We start from the raw sequence: 19,562 nt of genomic DNA, 5'->3' as shown, positions 1-19,562 counted from the left end.
TGGAATTTAAGACAATAGTGATTTTATTGTCTATCAAATCACACCTTGATTTTCTTTTCTTTTACAAATTTCAAAAACAAAGCAAGTATTTCTAAAATGTAGCATGTAAAAACCCATTTGCCACAAACTACTGTAGTCAGTGGAACAAGTATATATTTCTGGAGCGTGGCCGAATGTAAAAATAATCCTATGAAATAAACATTGTTCATAAAAATACAGTAAAATGCACTTTCCCCACCTCAATAAATACATTTTAATGCTGTTTCCAGTTGGCATTTTAAGCTGCTAGAGATCTCTTAATGAAGTACAAGCCAAAGTATAATTTCTCCTTATGAACTTTTACAATTACTTCAATAGCATCCGGAATTGAATGACTACAAGCATTCCCCTTGTAGTCTTTTGTTTCTCTTTCCATGGGAATCACAGACAGAATAAAAGATTTATTTATAAAAATGTGCTACTCTATATTGATCCCCATTTTGGAAAGAATGCTTAGGTTTGTTCTTTTCTTTTTACTAAGAAGCAGTCCACAGAACAAACTGTTTGAAATGAGAATTCTCTAGTACTCAGAAAATTAAAGTCTATTGTCCAGAATCATATTTTTGCTTTTAATCCCTCTTTAATACATTTAAACTTAAAAATTAGTCACATAGTTACATAAAAATATAAGTTTTAGATCATCTTTAACAATAATAACTAAGATAGAGGTTTTGTTAGAAAAAGAAAATCTTGTCCTTTTTACAGATTTTGCAATTTTTTTTTAAATCCAAGTATTTACTTGAATTATAGTTCTGTCATCCATGCACACACAAAAACACACAATTCTATATACACAGATCCCTGATTATTTTAACATATTTTCCAAATGGCTTATTAAAAATGCACAAGTCAATTTCAGTAAAGTCACATTTTGTTTGTCCAACGCACAGTCATCTCAGAAGACAAGTATCTTGATGCTTCCTTAGAGGTTCTGTCCATCTACGTGTGAATGCATCAGTATTTTACACATCTTGTAACAATAAGTTACTGTTACTGTGCCCTGTGAATGAATGCCTTAAAAACAAACAAACAAGAAAACAAAACTAATTCTGTTTCATGGCTCTTTTAAGAGGCTGAAAGGCAGACAGTTGCTTATTTGTCTTACTACAGAGGCCTCTTTATCAATCATTAACTGGTATTGGAAGCACAGGAAAACTGGTCGATTTTGCATACTTAATAGAACAGAATAAAAAATTTAAAACAAACAAACAAACAAAAAACACAATTAAAACCCTGGTAACTTTTTAGATTAATTGTATCACCTACAATTCTTCCATTTCGAAGTGTGTATTAAAGCTGTTTGCTGTAGATGTATGTTCAAAGATTCCTGTTAAGCTTGGTTTCAGTAGCTCCACAGAATGGCATGACAGTTGCTGTGAGGTATCGTTCTTCAGGGACATTATTTGATCTGCCCCAGGATCTCTTCTGTCATAGTAGAGAGCCCACAGTAAAGTAATAGTGAGGATCATAGCCAAAATCTGTGTTACTCCAATAGAGATTCCAAGAAATCTCAGTACTTGTAATTGCTTCGTCCCCCTCAGAAATGTGTACATTTTTTTACCGCATCCCTATGAAACAAAAATAGACAGAAAGTGATTAGTCAATATTATCTGACTTGCAGTTCCCAAAGCTTAACTCAAGTTGGACTCAAGTTCAAATCCTAGCTCTGCACAACAGCACCCAAAATCCAATCCCTATGTCTGTGAGCACTGACCAAATGCTTCTTGAACTCTGGAAGTTTGGGACCACGACCCTGTGATCACTGCCCTGGGCAGCCTGTTCGAATGCCCAGCCACCCTCTGGTGAAGAACTTTTCCTACCCCCCAGCAGCCCCTCCCCTGACACAGATCCATGCAGTTCCCTCGGGCCCTGTCACTGTCACACAGAGCAGAGCTCAGCGCTGCCCCTCCACTCCCCATGAGTACCTGCAGCCGCCATACGGCCTCTCCTCAGCTTCTCTGCTCTGTGCTGAGCAAACCAATGGACCTATACACCTTGCCCTCTAGACCCTTCCTCATCTTCGTAGCCCTCCTTTGGACACTATATCCTTCTCATATTGTGGTGCACCAAATCTGCACTCAGTGGCCATGCTGGGCCTGGTGCACTCCAGGACGTAGTTGACTCTTTTGGCTGCAGGAGCACACTGTGATTTGTGTTCAACTTGCTGCCAGACAGATCCCACAGCTCCCTCTCCGCAGGTCTGCTCTACAGCCTCCTGTGCACCATTCTGTACATATATCCAGGGCTGTCTTGTCCCAGGTACAGAATCTAGCATTTGTTCTTGTTAAATCTCATGCTGTTTGATATTGCCCAGTCTTCTATCTTGTTAAGATATCTATGCCCTCAAGGAAGTCAACAGCTCCCCCTAATGTAGTGTCCTCTGCAAACTTACTATGTATACATTTGAGTCCTGCAATAAAGTTATTGATGAAAACATTAAAGAGAATTGGCAGTAAAATGGAGCCCTGGAGATCCCTACTAAAGAATGGCTGCCAGCCTGAGGTAACCCCATTTAATGTAACCCTTTAAGCCCAACCCATCAGATGCCAGCTATTTACCCATCATATTACTATCTTCATATTACTAGCTGTCCATGCTAGATGTAGCAAGTACCAACACCTGTCTTGCTGACTTATTCCCATTGAGACTCTGCAGACATTTGAAGCTTTAAAGTCACTTTGCTGCATTACTGCCTTGTTTTGTTTTGTAAGTGTGGCTACAACAATCTGGTCTGCACAAACTCAAGCAGGGAGCTCCAAAGATCATACTCTCCTCACAATCCATTGGAAGATGGTTATACCCACCACTTGTCCCCACTGCTTCTGGGCAGCTGCAAATTCAAAGCACTTATTTACAGAATAATAATTATTTACACAGAAAATTCTGAAGAATAGGAATGAATTTTAAAGATAACAAATTGATGTTTCCTAAAAATGGAAATTTAGAATAATCACTCTTTCACTGCTCAGCTCTTTTCAAAACATCAGCACACACTCCTGTTTACCGATGGAGCCAATAATTGCTGCACAAGGTTTTGATAAGTCTCTCAAGCCCCTCAAAGTCAGCAAAAAACCACAAAGACACTGGCTCTGAGGACTGCTGAACAACAGTGCAAACACAGTATGCTATTTGCTGATCAGAAAAGCTGGTGTCTTAAAAAGGATAAATGACTGAAGAGTGAGCCCTTAGCTATTCCGGCCCATGGTAAACCTTACAGGACTTCAGAGTACAGAAATTAATGGAACACAGCCAGCAAGGGAAAATTCAGAGTAATAATTAATCATGATAATAGCCAAGATAGGATAATACAAAGGAGGCATTAGTCCCATCAGAAGACCTCCTAGAACCATCACAACAATTTTGTGTTCACATCCATCTTATAGCTTCTCCATGAAAAGAAAGCAATTGATCTAAATGACAGAAACTGAAGACAGCACGTGATAATTAATACTTTTCAATCACACTGACATTCCCAAAAGCCTGTTGTTTCAAATGCTGCAGTCATCAATTTATTTCATGAAAGGCCCGATTCTTGACTGAAACACTAAATTCACATTGCAGCCAACAGTTCCTCATTTTGGGTATATGTACTACATAATAATTGTACCTAAGATAAAGGATCTTAATGTATTTTACTGTTTCATCAATTTTGGTTGTTTTTTTTTTTTTTTTTTTATTTCAATTAACACAGTTTAGAGACTGGAGAAAGCAAGAACAAGGAGAAAAATTGGATTCTTTGAAATCTGTAAAAAGAAGAACTATAGCGAAAACTATGTAACTGATAAAGAACAAAATTCATCATGCTGGTGTCTTTTTTCCTTTCTTGGATAAAAGAGTGTTTTAATTATGTTACTTCCCAAATTTGTTTTTAATTACAGAGAAACTGGCTGCATTTTAATACTTTGATAACTTTAAAGGATTAAGGTACAAGCTGGTCACAGCTTAAAAATGTTCAACCACAGCAATATTCAGATTCAGTTCATTTGTTGCCTAGAGGAAACATCCATTAACAAACAGCAATAACATTAGCGCTGGCATCTTCTGCAGAACAGGCACATAACTGAGACAAATTATACTTAATCTAGATAGACTGTCTCCCTCTGTTTAATGATGTTACAGTTCTGCTCTAATACATGTTCAAAATCAGCTTCAAAACTGAGAAATATGAAGTCACCCATTATCCTCACACGCATGCATTTTATTTCTGCTTATACAACATATTCATACTTGGTAGTCTGCATTTAAAGATAACATAAATATACTTTGTTAAGCAGAAGCCTGTCATTAAGCCCAAAGCTCTTGTTTACACCTCAAAAATACTATAAAATGTTGTAGTGAACATTCAAAAGAATATTAGCTGCGAACTCTTATGGAGCTACAGATTAAAGGTCTGATTCACATTTACTCTACAGATCATTTGATATTTTTAGTGCTAAAATGGAAACAAAGCACATTTTTATGACTTACTGAAACACCATAGCACCAATAGAATAATGACCAGATCTTAAATAAGCCACTTCTCAGAGCAGAAGAGAACAGATAAATCATCAGTATCACATTCAACAGACCCGTTATATATTTGAATTTTGAGCGCACACAAAATTATGCTAGAAAACATGCAATTTTGACTTTTTTTCCTGAAGATATCAACTCATACCAACTGTTTTATTTAAGCTACAGTTTCTTATCACAAAACTAGTACACATCCTCTTGCCCTCAGACAAATCAAACCCCCAAGGCTACTCTGTTCTCTCATGCACTTCCCACACAACTACTATGTAAGGACCATTTCTCAGATCCTTGTAACTACTTGACTGAGATGAATTTGTCATTTTACTTCTACTGAATCTCTGATTCTCTTTCCATAGCCATCTTTTTACTGTAGGACTTCACATTGAATCTAGCAGCTTTAATATTTGTCAGTTTGGAATGTGCTGGATGATTTCAGGACCTGAATGATTTGTACAGAATAATCTCTTCCTCTTTCCTCACAGCTGCCGTCTCTACCTTCCAAAAGCGACAAAGATAATTATTACATTATAAGTTCAAATGTTGACTGACCTATGTGGTCTGCAACTTGGGAAAAAACATGAATGGCAACTTGTCAGCATCACAGATGTCCATCTTCAAAGTCTGAACTTGTTCTACTATTAATTTCTATTCAGATTTCAAACAAAAAAATCAGCATGCTGTTCCAGGCATGGTTCAGGATTCATTATCAATTTTACACCCAGAAGAGCTGAGTTGTGCATTGCTATTCATCCTCCACTCTTAGGTTAAAGAAAGAAAAAGATCTCACAACATCTTTGTCTCAGAAATTACTTAAGCTATACTGGTGGCCACCCAAAGAAGCAGAAGAGTGCTGGCCTACTACTAAACTGCATGTTGATGTGCCTGAGTCAGCCTGAAACATTTGTGTTCAGTTTCTCTTCTCTCAGTACCCAGAAGTTGGCCAGCTTGTAAGATCATAATTGTTTTATGAGAAAGTTAGCCCATGTAACTCAGTCAACTGGACATTCTTGCAGTCTGGTAGACACACAGATCATCTTCCCCCAGGTTTTATCATTACCAATAGCTAAAGTTTATTTGCTAAACTAAAGAACTGAGGTTTCCATTCACTACACTAAGGGTCTTGTAGAAATGTTTTCTGTTAATACAGACAGAGGAACTGTCAGTTTTTTTTTCTCTCATCTTACTCTAGATTTTTGAGAGAGTTTATTGAGTTTTCCTATACAGAAAAGTTTTAAAAGTACTGAGAAATATCCCATGTAGTTTCTGATCTAGGACACAGCAGAATTTGTACAAATAAGGTAAGATTGAAACATAAATGCACCAGAAGAATGCATAAAGCTTTCTGAAAAATCCTCATTTTAAATCCTACCTCCTGATAAAGGTCACTGAGATCCTCATGATGTGCCTGCTTAGAGCATCCTGGGAACTCTCTGACACAACAGGAGTCAGGCGGCCAGTCCATCTCTGTCATTTCCAGCCAGTCTGTGAAGTACACCACCCCACAACATTTAAACTGCAAAGGAAGGATTAGCCAAGATCAGCAATAATGATACTACTTCTTCATAAAAGTAAGTCATCAAACAAGCTAAATAAATTCCTACTAAAATCTTCTGAAATATTTAAATAGGACCAAAATATTCACAAGAATTTTCTTTGTATTCCTCTTCTGTACATTGACAGAAAAATGGTGTGAAAGAAATAATGCAGTGAACAATGTACATCTTAGAAACAGCCAGTAATACTCTTGTCCTTTACAGCCCTACCATTTCCTATAAGGACATTTCACATAAATTGTCCTACTCTGCAGTTTTGCTATTTGTATTAGAGTGAGGAACACATGATAATTTCATGTCAAAGAATGACTGTAATGAACAGTGAACGTAAATTGTAGGAAAAGATTATTAACACTTTTGTAGTAAGGACAATTCCTGCCAGGCTACAGCTGTGGACATACCTGTTGAAAAACAGATGAGAAAAAACATACAGAAGATTTATCTGAAAATAGAGAAAGAAAAAAAAAAAAAGGTACAGAAATCACAAATACTGAAAGGAAAAACAGAAGAGGATATTGTGCTAAAATAAACACTGCGACAGAATCGAGCATAAAAGTAGGGACTCTGGCTGCAAAGCAGATGAGCCATAATTGGCTGTAAAAAGCCATCAGGACTAACAACCTGTCATCTTCTCTGAAAAGCACACCAGGAGATTTAAAGCTGAATGACTGGCCTACCACATTCCCAGCTGCATTCACATAAAAAATGGCTGAAACAGCTGTATCAGATTGTTTTTTTGGCATCAGATAGGGAGTTGATATGACTGAGAAAAGGCCTCGCTGGAGGAACGAAATGGTGCTGTCTGTCTGAATGTCCTCCTCACCTCCTCTTTATTTGCACTTCATCACCTTGTAATAACCCACATAATCAACATTTTCGCACCTCAGAGTCAGACTCCTGTACATTGCTTCACTTCTCAGTCACAATCAAACAGTGCCCAGACATGACACTTGCACACCAGTCCTCTTACAGATCTCACTTCTTCCCTTTTCTGACTTTCACCACAGCTTCAATGTCTGCTTTATCGGTTCTTTAGTCAGCCAAAATCCTCCCTGAATTCCAACACGGGAATTCCAACACTTTCTAAATGAAAGCTCGAGCTCTGTCTCCTCATTGCAACTGTAAAGAGGACCTCACTGAGTACCCTCTTCTTATTCTTAAATCTCTCTTTTCCCCTGACAGTTCTTCCTTCCTGACTTGAAATAACCCTTCCTATCTTCATTAGCATTGGTAAAGCTTTGATATTAGACCAGCAAGGGACATGATGGTGGTGTGGGTGGAGAATACAATTCCCATCTTTAGCAGATGGGAAAAAGATGCAGAAGAATAAAGACAGAGACGATCAGAGCTGACTCTTTAGGAACTAGAAGAATGATAATGCTGACTAGAGATGGGCCTCATGCAGTGTGATCATTCAAGCATAAAATACGTATCATGCTCACACATTCTGTATCTGAATTATGAATAAACAAAACAAAAATTAGACTCCATCAGTTCGCTAGGAGTGGTGGAGGAGCCTTTCCAGACCACTTCAAACTTTCTCAAAATCATTCCTCTGCTCACAGATGGAAAACAGGGAATTTAACTTTTAAAATAAGTTCTTCTCCCCCAGAAGAATTAAGGCACAGCTTCTTTGGCAAAGAAGCAGACGCTTTAATACTAGCACTCACTTTAAAACCAGCTGTTATTATGACATTATAACAACCAGAAGCATAAAAAGCAGCTTTTTATTTTACAAACCTACACATTTAAACCAAGATACAGTACCCCAGGTACATAAACACCCTATCTGCATATGAAGGATTACTAAGTTTCACATAGCACTTGAATAACCAGGGCTGGGGATGGGGTAGGGATGTTAAACTCATGTAGTCCTCATTTTTTCTTTCAGGTTTTAGTATAAATATAGACTAACCAAGTGTAGCCAGGAAATGTTTAAATAAACAGGAAATCTGTGCTACAATGATAAATTTAAACAATTCACCAAGGCAGCACAATGACAGGCATTTAAAGAGTTCTCTTCCTGCATGTGCGTTGCATTTGGAGTTAATGGCTTTTACCTCAGGAAATTTCATGTTTCTGCAACATAATACTTTGTTCTTTAAAAATAGTTCTGAATCTTAGTAGGCCATCAGGCAAACCAGTGAATAAACGAGGCAGCTTTTTGGTATGGTTTGTTTTTACCCACTATGGTTAAACAAAATAAAATTCTGATCCCTTTCTCTAACCTCAACCAAAGAGACAGCGTTGGCAGCTTTTAATAAACTTCCTTCCCCACTCAATTGCAGGTAACCACACATATAGGACATGGCCACTCCATTAGAGGAAGCTAACAGAGTATACAGGAAGACTGTTTAATATTACAATAGCATACTTTACCTGAAGAATTTCAATTCTATATACATCATATTCTTAATGTTTGCAGTAATCCTAAAAGGTGTTGGTGTCCCAGTATTACTGGCAAAAGAGGAGACGGTGCTAGCAATTTAATTGAATTTAGCACCATTCTTATTTTTTGCAAGTGCAAACAGAATGTTACTATCTTTTAAGTATTATTTTTAATTAGGCTTCATGATTATGTACAGTAACTGATTTAGGAATTCTGACTCCTTTGACTTGTACTGCTACATCATAGAATCATATCATAGAATCACAATGTTGGAAAGGACCTAGAAGATCATCTAGTCAAACTGTCCATATACTTTAACGATATTAAGAATTAAACATGTGACTGAACAGAAATAAGCTATTTGAGTTGTCATAACTGTCCTCTATTCCACTACCAACCAGTAGTCAGTTTTTACGTTTCTTTTTCTTTCTGTGTGTGTGGCAGGTCTTTAAAAAATACTGATCTTAAACACATGAAAACCTATAACTACTTACCTGCATTAGATAAAGCTACAGCATGTCCTGTGAATAATACATATAATTTCTAAGAAAATGGGAAATCAAGCTGTAAAAGATGCATAATAGTTTCTTTAGCGTCTACAAAAAGCTGAATATCAAGTGATGTAAAAGACACTATCACTACACATGGATTTATTCAACTTCCATTCACCTACTGACTAAAGAAAACGAAACAAGCCCTTTTCCTTTAGCAGATAAATAAGCGTGTATTCTGTTCACAAATTAACTGTCTTCTTACCTCCCTCTGAAAGAAATTCCAAGCGTGTGTCAACCACTGGTACCTAGGTAGGCCATAGTTGGTCATCCTGGCTTTCAGAGTGATCATATCAGACCACTGTACTGGAACCTGAAGCAGATAAAGAACAGAGATTGGCACAACAGAAAACTGATGAATGGACCAATTGTGCTTTTGGCCCCAAACACTGAGCTTTCATCTATTTTGTGGTCTTTCAAGTGCAATGACCAAGTAACTTTGTATTTAAATAAAACAGGTAAATAAATGCTTCAATTTATGCAAACACTGAATCTTTACGAGCCTATATTATAACAGCAGGAAACAGATATTTGTATCTTTTGCTGGTAATACAGTGTATGATGGAAAAGAAGCTGTTGTATTTCAGAGAGATTCTGTATTATGCATACAGTCTGATTATATTATTTCCAGATGTTATCTGGCATAAAATTTGAACCAAGCTCCAACCCAGTCATCAGAGACGGAATTCATCTGCCCCAATTTAGTTACCTCTGCTATCATCTTAGTCAGTAGGAAGAAACAGGCAGCTGTCCAGCACAATTTATCTCACCTCAAGATAAATATTTTACTCTAGGCAGAAGTATCCCTTGAAGTCTCAAATCCAATTTACTGTCTAAGGTGACAAACTCAGATTTAAATGTCTATCTTCTAAATATATGCAATTAATTGAGATGAATTCTACCCTGAGTGCACTGCAAGTAGCTTTCAGGCTTTGACTGAAGTCTGCCTCTGTAAGTTTTCTTCTCACATGCCCTTGTAAATCTCTGCTTCTAAAAGAAGTATTCTTAAAGTGCTACTTAGAAGTGAGGAGCTGGTGCTCTCTTTTCAGACAGTGATCCCCAACAACCAATTTGTCAGAAACCAAGCAAATAAGTGCTCTGGCATTGGATATGCAGTGCAGTTAAGAGGCAAGGTAAGAAACTGGCTTCTATTCAAGCACCATATATTTCAGTGTGTGAGACTATAATACGGAGCTGAAGACTTCACACTGCTCTTCCAGGCATGCATACCACTCATGCTGAGTAGTGCCTTGTTCCCATTAGCCATAGTAGTCATGGTGAAAGCAATCACAATTGCAATATGGGCTTTCATTTGGACGGCTGAGAAGTCAAGCTACTCTAGTGGCGATGACTGAGCTCTACAGTTCAATTTGGAGCAAACAGTAACAGCACTATGTGAATAGTAATAAATACAAACCAAGGAGAAAAAAAACTAGTCAGAATACTTCCCAAGAAGCCCAGACGTCTACAAAAATATATGTACGCTCACTGGCTGATAGACCCCATAATCCAAATACGAGCATTTGAGAACTTTTAAATTATGCTACAATTTTGAATATGAATATATTGAAAAGGGGAACAGTGAGCAAATGACTGCGCGGTGCTTAGCCACCTGCCAGGTCAAATCACAACAATAACCCAGAAATTTAACACAACTTTCAATTTGCAGAATTTTTATTTCTCAAAGCTATAAAGCTTTGAACTCACAGTTGTCTACATAAAAAATATATATATACATTAGCAATATAGTACTAAAATTACTTATGAAAAGAGTATCACAGAATGTTTCCATTGCAAACATTTATACTGGTCAATAGAATAAAAAAAACTTGCTTTTGTACTCAACGAATTTCTTTTTACACTGCAATGGAAATCAGTACTCTGCTTTCTTTGGATAGTACTTGATATCACAGCAATTAAGTTAATATTTGCTAGGCTATTTTATTATCTTATTTGAGTTGAATACAGTCCAAGATTACGCATGTAACACAAGGCATTCAACTTCTTTATGAAAACAATGAGAAACAGGGAGAAAAAATCCAAAAGTGAGAGAAGAAAATTAAAAGTAAAGCAGTCTAAAACCCACTGTAGGAAGGCAATTTGAATTCTGGAACTAAGGAAAGACACTGCAATCCGTGTGATTGACTGCTACCACAACATCAAGATGTCAAACTAGGGCCTCCAATGTATCTATTAAATAGTTTTCTGGCAGATCATGTGTGCAGTATTGCACCACAATTCAGAATCTTGAGATTCATTTATTTGACTGTACACCATTTGTTTGATTTGTCCACCACTAGCTTCATGCAGTGTATAGATAAAGAAAAATTAGATACTGGTTTCAATTTAGCATAAGCTCTACAAAACTCAGTTTGCTGTTCAGATCTTCTTGCTCATTGTTGTTTATCTAATGAGTATCTAGGCTTGACCAATGCACAAGTAAGCTGAGAACCCATACTGGCTTTTCAATTTTGTGGGTGGAAAAATCAGTCACAAGGCATGCTTCATGCTGAGAGCTATCATAAGTTGGAAGGAAAATTGTTTATATAAGAGCTCTTAGAGCAGACTTGACCACAAGCCAAAGAAAGACCATTTTGGATTAGCAGATGTGGCTATGCCTCACTGACATTTTTGACAACATCACACACCCACCTACACTAATGCTAACTGATTCTCTGAAATCCACAAGAGGTTATTGTGACTTCACGCTGTGCTGAAACCAACATGACAGTGAGTCACTCCCTTGGGATACAAGGGACTCTTCCTATCTCTGTGTAGCATAGAAGTGTAGAAGAAAGCTCCAGGAAAGTGACATGAACAGGTATGAAAAAAATCACTGAGAAACTGCTGTGCTCTTCCAAACCACCAAATTTCCTCAGCACGTGAGCAGCTGGAAACCTGAGTCTGGCCCATCTTGTAATGCTACGCACTGCTAAGAAGACCAGTCTGTTGAATGTATTTTGGGCAGCTCAGAGAATACTCATTACTCATACAAATGCATGAGTACAGATGAAGACAAAAAGATATAAAAACAGCCAGCACAATAACATTTCAGTTCAGTTTTTGCTCAACACCTACCCATTTTCTTGCATAATGGTTACAAGGCTTCAAGTATGAAAACTAGCGACAGGTACAGCTATAAAAACTAGACATCGATTAAAACCTCTTCATGAGTTTACAGAAGTGTGTCTTACAGCTAAGACATGTTTAGCTTAAAACTGGCATTTATAGCTTGTGGAGCCAGTGCAAAAATTTCAGAAGGTAGCAAGTCCTCTGTTGAACACATTGTTTACAATACAGAACACTGCGCCACAGCTCTTTAAAACATGAAGAATTTTCTGGAAAAAAAGACTTAGAAATTCTCACATCCCCTTCTCAAAATACTTTTGTTTAAAACTGAAGTTCATATCTAATCCCTAAAATTTCCACTGGCTTCATTGACAACTCATCTAAGCAAGGATTAACTAGAAATATACAGTTCTTAAAATAATCTGGGGCTGTGGGATTTGGTTCTCAAATACGTAATGGGTGGTGAGAAACCCAGGGAGGACTTTCCAGATAGATGTGCCTTCCCAGAAGAATTCACTGCTTAAGAAAAAATAAAAAAGACAATCACATGAAATTAGAAAATTAAATGGTCAGTGAAATACTAATTAGAAAACTGCTAACTAATGGAAATCTTTTGTTTTCTTCCACTGAAAAAATGCAGCCTCCTTTTCTGACTCACCGTTATTTCCTGCTCATAGGTCCAAACACCACAGGCCAGTTCAACACAGAATATTACAAGCAAGCTTCCAAAGTACTGCAGAAAACAGAATGGCCTCAGTTACTTCAGAAATTCAGGTTAACTTTGAAAAAAGACCTGAAAATATTTAAGAAAAAAACACAAATACAAACAAACAAAAAAAGCCACTCAAAACATCACTGGTATTTCTCATGATTACAGAGATGAAATCTGAAAAATATTTCTTGTAATCAAAATATGTATTCAAGATTTGCGACACAAACTTCCTAAAGATTTAAGTAATGTAGCTTTTCTTATTGACTTAAACATGAAGCATATGCAATATTATGGGAAAACAAACTCATTTCCTTGATGCTTAAAAGTATGCTGGCTAGCTATCATGACACACCATGCTGAAACAGACATAAGGAGAATAATCTTATTTCCTTACATAAAAGTAAAAAACTACTTCTTTATTTTTTTCCGGTTTTACTTATTTAAGCAATGTTCTTAGGCTAGAAGCCAAAAAGGAGGGAAATAAAATAAAAAGCAAAGACTGACAAGATAGAAAAAAAAAAAAAGGTTCTTGAAAGCTACATTCCTAACAAAGTAACTGATCAAATTACCTTGAGATCAGGCATAAATGTGCAAATAGTTTTTAACACAGGCTGACATTTGTCCATCCCATGATCTAACCCTTGAACTATTTAAAATTAGAAGACATTTCTCTAAATGAAGAAGCTGTACAGGTCTTGTTAAATACAGTTAAGGAAAGTGGAATAAAAGTGACTTCTTATATAGTACTAGGAAAGCACTTCTGGACTGAAGGGTAATGTAGCATGGAAACAGATCTCTCCTAAGTGTAATACATCTCTTTCATTTGAAGGTCCCATTTCTTTCATGTCATTGGACTGAGGTCCCACTTGTTCTCACTACACAGGTCTTGATTAGTCTTGATTTTACTGATTTTTAATTTTTTTTTTTAAATAAAGCACCAATGATTTTAAATTTATTCGATGAATGCTACTATTGTTTCTATTTTACACATTTCCTAGGTCTCTCTCTATATTATTTTGCCCAGAACGGAGACAGAAGAGTAGAAACTTCAAACTCTAGAAGTTCCAGTGCCCCATGCTAGCTTCCTCATCATCATTTTTGAGAGGTACGGAATTAATACATGTATTCCATGAAACACCATCAAATATATAAGGCAGAGCAGAATGTAATTTCTTTAGTAGGGTACACGTAATTTAATCAAGGAATATATTTAGGAAGGCATAAAAGAAACACAAATATTTACTGAGCTTAAATATTGTGGGGATTTTTTTCCCTATTAAAAGGTTGATGTGCTGTACTACTTAAAATGGAGAACACAAATTCACAAGTTTGGATCCAATGGTCATCTACATAGGATCACCCAGTTTGAAACTAGGAAATTCTGGAATAGTACCTTTACTTTACTTCTACTTCCCAGTGAAATCTAACTACTTGAACTATGTTGGTAGAAGCAAATAAATTGTGCATGTAAAAATATCCATGTGAATTTTCAAAACAATCCTCCACCAATCTTCCACCTGCAAAGGAGATGGCACTGAACGAAGAAATCCTGTTTTACCAGTCTCTTCTATGATAATCTACATTTTCATAGCTATTATAACTAACACAATTGTGCATATTTACAAATCAACACTATTAAGCGCAAGCAGAGCTCCGGTATATGCCTTCATCACATATTATGTTCATCCTCTAAAAGTTCAGAAGAGAAAAAAGTTTGAGCTACATCATGTAATAATGCTTTCTTGAAAAATTACATATATACTTGAGCTTCTAGTCAACCATAGAATCGCTCAAGTTGGAAGAGACCTTAAGATCATCAAGTCCAACCACAACCTAACCACACTACCCTAACTCTAACAACCCCCCTCTAAATCATGTCCCTGAGCACCACATCAAAATGGTTTTTAAACACATCCAGGGATGGACACTCAACCACCTCCCTGGGGAGCCTATTCCAGTGCTTAACAACCCTTTCTGTAAAGGACATTTTCCTGATATCCAACCTAAACTTACTCTGGCGCAACTTAAGGCCATTTCCCCTCGTCCTGCCACCTGTCACCAGTGAGAAGAGACCAAACCCTCTCTTGCTGTAAGCATGTTTCAGATACTGGAAGAGAGGAATAAGGTTGTTGTCCTTCTTTAGAACTCTACATTGCCTCAATGTCCTTTCTGAATTGAGGTGCCCAAAACTCAACACAGTACTTGAGGTGAGGCCTCACCAATGCCGAGTGCAGGTGCAGGATGACTTCCTTAGTCCTGCTCACCACACCATTCCTGATACAAGCCAGGATGCCATTGGTCTTCTTGGCCTCCAGGGCATGCTGCTGGCTCATATTCAGCTGACTGTCCATCAGTACATCAAGGTCCCTTTCCATCAGGCAACTTTTCAGCTACTCCCCCTCAAACCTGTAGGGCTGCCTGGGGTTGTTGTGACCAAAATGCAGGACCTGACATTTGTTCCTATTGAAACTCATACAGTTCATCCTGGCTTACTGATCCAACCTATCCAAGTCCCTTTGCAGTGCACTTCTTTAGCAGATCAACACTCCCTCCCAACTTGGTGCTGTTTGCAAACTTACTGAGGGTGCACTCAATCTATCCACTGCCACTCTAGTGATTGCAATTTATGCAAATACATTATTCTTTGTTTTCAATTAGAAAACCAGGAAATTAGGGAAAAGTGCTTAAGGGCATCATGGGTAATATTACATTTTTGTGAGGAAAATCAACTAAATGCTTAGGTGAAAAATGAATTTGAGTTCTCAGTTGTCAAAGAAAATTTCAATGGTTTTATAGTCTGAATTATGAGTCCGGGACTGCCAACAATCCCCAAATGTTATGTAATATTCACTGATCAGAATGCAAATGATTGACCAGGGGTATATGTGTGGAATACTCTGGAAAATTTTTAATTTTCAGTACCTTGCAACATTTCATTCAGTCACAAACCTCAGTATGTGATATTTCCTCAATTTTGTCAACACAGAGTTAAAAGAATTTCTGGTAGCAGTTGGAGATAGAAGAGCCAAAACACATGATTTTCTCCAGTTACTGGATATAATCTGGGATAGGACACTGTTTGTCCCAGGTCACTCATAAAGCATTTCTGGGTCTGCCAGGATCTGAGAGCTCATGACTCCAGCAACATTTGGACACATCACAGCAATGTAGAATGAAGCCTTCTGTTCTGAGAAAGCCCATCTTGTGTCCATAAAGAAAAAGACAACAAAAGACACAAAGAATTTACACATATGAAAGCATACTCTAGGAAATAAGCAACTGCATGTACACCAAGTTCTCCTACATGAGCTTCAGTTTCATTCTGCTGTTGAAGGAGAATATTATAACTCTCTAAATTTAATGGTTTGCAGAGTAATACTTACTGAAGTTGTGCGGAATAAAAAAAAAAAAAGGCCTCTGGAGCCATTATAGAATATTACTTCTAATTTCTATCTTTCGAATACATCAATTATTGGCATCAATTCTTATTCCTCAGCCCCAGTTGAATTCCCTCAGGAGTCTGACTGTTAAATGCCTCTTCCTCCATTTACAGACTCCTACTTTTTGCCAGATACACGGATTTGGTTTCAAACCAAGGTTTAATATTTCTTCCTTGCTTCTATGGGCTAAGCAGCTACACTTCATAAAGACGACTAACCCACTGAAGAATTCCACTGTGCTCTACACTCAAAACTGCATCCCACATCCCTGATACTTCTACACCCCACCTCCCTCATAGCGCTCTTGACCACTGCCAAGGTATTTCAAGACATTTTTTATCCTTTTTTTTTTTTTTTTTCCCTTTCTTTTTTTTTCTCCTCATCTAGAAGATGGCAAGAAAGGAAGACAAGGGCCTTCGGAAAACACAGTACTCTGAAAGAATTCATAAACATTTTGCTCTTCCTCCCACTCTAGTCCCAATTTAAAATATCCTTCTCCAAAGTATTTCCAAGAACATGGAATTTTTCTGAGATTACTGAAGTATTATCTTTTTGTTTTGTCACAGCTGGGTTTGGTAAATTTTTTTTGCCAATTACCTACACAATGCCTCAGCAACATTCAACTATTATGACCTCTAAAACTGGCGGTCCATTTTCCCAAGCAGTCTGGAAGTGTAAATGTGGAACCAGAAGTCCAGGCAAATCATGAAAACAGAGACACCGTTCTGTGACTGCCTAAACCTCATCAGAACTAGAAAGGCATAAGAGTAGTTTAATTCACCTTTTTCCTTCCTCAGACCTTTTGCGTTGCACGTTATAAGATGCCCCTTTTTACTGGAACCAGGACCCTATTTCACCTTTTCTTAAAGCCTCCTGCCTAGCTTCTGCTTTTCCAGAAAACCTGAGAAGAATTCATAAACTACTAAATTCTTCCCTAAAGAATGATTATATCCCATCAGACAACATACTTAAAGAATTGGCTTCTTCTGAAGTCCTTTTCCAGACAGTGAGAAAGAAAGAGCATTCTGTATATGAAAGCAAATGGAAACTGCAGACAGGCACAAATGACTGGAGTCAGAAATTGCAATATGGTAAAGAAAAATGAGAGCACGGGATATTCAAGTAGCTGGTAATTCCGGTCTATGATACTGCAAAGTTGATTTTTGAGGAAATTTAGCTTTATTTGAAGAATTAGTATACGCATTAATGAATCATCTCTCATGTGCTTTTTTATTCTGTTTAAGAAACAAATTTTGAAGACTTACCCCTCTCCTCCCAAATGCTTTACTTTATTCCCAGAAGATACAACACTTTTTTTTTTCTAGACTCAAGAAAAACCACATTCCTCATGTCAGAGCAAACAAAATGTAAGTGATCAACAAGTCCAGCCGCAGACTTGATTACTAGGGTTCACAGCATCTTTTTGGGCAATGTGGTCCAAATGGCAAGAGAGGCAAGGGAAGATCTGACAGAGAAAGGCAGGAACTGAGAGAGATTTCAAGGGTGAGCAGCTGCAGAATAAAACTGTATGGGAACCTCCGAAAAACCAGAGATAAGGTATGTGAAAAAGATGCCAAAAGATTTTAAAAGGGTTATGCAAAATATTTCCCAATGGCTAACAAACAGCCTGAGAAGATCAGCAGTACTCTTTTGAGACACAAGACATCCAAACATCTGTCTGCACCCTAAGAAACATCAGATGGCCACCACCACAGAGCCTGATTACCAACGAGAATCAGACATTTTCCATGAAAAAAATGATTATGTCCTTCCTTCCTTCCTTAGTAAGTTACAAAATATAGTTCCCTATACCTGGTAGTTGGAGAAGAATGGATTTGATGGATGGACTACATGCTGGATAAGGAATTGGCCAGCTGGTTGCACTCAGAGCTGCAGTCAACAGCTCGATGTCCAAGTGAAGGCCAGAGACAATTGGCGTTCCTCAGGAATCAGTGCTGGGACTGATGCTATATAACATCTTTATGACACAGACAGTGGGATTGAGTGCACTCTCAGCAAGTTCGCAGATAACACCAAGCTGAACTGTGCCATTGAAATGCTAAAGGGAAGAGATGCTACCCTACAAGGACCGATGGAGAGAGTTAGGGCTCTTCAGCCTGGAGAAGAGAAAGCTCAAAAGAGACCTTATAGCAGCCTTCCAGTACTTGAAGAGGCCTACAGGAAAGCTGGGGAGGGATTTTTTGTAAGGGCATGTACTGACAGGACGAGGGGAAATGGTTTTAAACTGGAAGTGGTTAGATTTAGACTAGATAATAGGAAGGAAATCTTTACTGTGAGGGTGATGAGACATTGGAACATGTTGCCCAGTGAGGTTAGTTGTGAATGTCCCCTCCCTGAAAGCATTCAAGGCCAGGCTGGATGAGGCTTTGGGCAACCTGGTCTAGAGGTGCATCCCTGTTCACAGGAGGGGGGTGGGAACTAGATGATCTTAAAAGATCCTTCCAACTGAAACCATGATATCTTTGTCATAGTCTAAGAACTAATGAATCTATTTTAATGATCACAGAATGGCTTAGATTGGAAGGGACCTCAAAGATCACATAGTTCCAAGCCCCCTGCTGCGAGCAGGGTTGTCAACACTACAACAGGCTGCCCAGAGCCCCAGCTATACTTTTGAAAAGTGAGTAAACAATCACAAAATAGAATCAGACAAGCTGCAAAGAAAACTGAAATTCTCTCTCTGTCCACTGCTGCAGCGCAAACATTCACCCACTCTCCCTCTCCCTCAGCTCTCAGCCCTGCCCTGAAGGAATTAACAATTCATTTGTTAATCTAATTTAAAATACGGACTCAACAATGTTGAAGTTTATGACGGATGCAGTCACAAGTCAACAAGGAAATGGGCTGAAGCCACCAATTTACATTAGCTACCGAACGCCATACAGTCCTTCAAAATACATTCCACAGCTAATTGATCACATTTTATATTTCAGTATCCCAGATCATCCAATTTAATCAACCTCTACGAAGTGTCTTAAAGCCTGTGACCTTTGCAAAGTCCAGATTTTATACCAATAATGATCACTTTTCTTTCAAAATCTTTATAACAAATTTTCTGAATCAAACAATTGGCTTTTTTATGTATGGAAATGAATGTTTTGATTTTTTTTTAAGGTATGTGTTCATGTTATGTATGTTGATCTTCAGGTTCACGTGCCTTTTTAAGAACTAGTCAATATTACATGAATACTAAGGACATTGTTCACAGTCTTCACCCTTTTATACGATATTAATGATCTGTAATACATTTTTTTACTTGAACATAATCTTTGCTTA

General features: G+C 37.7%; 1 protein-coding gene across 4 annotated transcripts in view; it reads right to left on the bottom strand.

Annotated features, from left to right (window-relative positions):
* The window catches only part of TSPAN12 (tetraspanin 12), a 42,710-nt gene continuing 23,148 nt past the window's right edge, over nt 1-19,562 (bottom strand). For 2 of the 4 annotated variants that reach the window (XM_015853413.2, XM_015853403.2), the window contains exons 5-8: nt 12,772-12,846; nt 9,250-9,357; nt 5,921-6,064; nt 1-1,607 (exon numbers count right to left, since the gene is read on the bottom strand). In XM_015853413.2, coding sequence (XP_015708899.1) covers nt 1,302-1,607; nt 5,921-6,064; nt 9,250-9,357; nt 12,772-12,846 — 633 coding nt within the window. In that variant the 3' untranslated portion in view covers nt 1-1,301. The remainder of the gene's footprint in view (nt 1,608-5,920; nt 6,065-9,249; nt 9,358-12,771; nt 12,847-19,562) is intronic. The other 2 variants (XM_015853422.2, XM_015853432.1) reach the window with 2 other exon arrangements.

The sequence above is a fragment of the Coturnix japonica genome, chromosome 1, assembly GCF_001577835.2.
Source record: "Coturnix japonica isolate 7356 chromosome 1, Coturnix japonica 2.1, whole genome shotgun sequence".
Lineage (NCBI taxonomy): Eukaryota > Metazoa > Chordata > Aves > Galliformes > Phasianidae > Coturnix > Coturnix japonica.
Note: the sequence above shows the minus strand (reverse complement) of the source record. Positions and strands in the feature narration are given on the sequence as shown.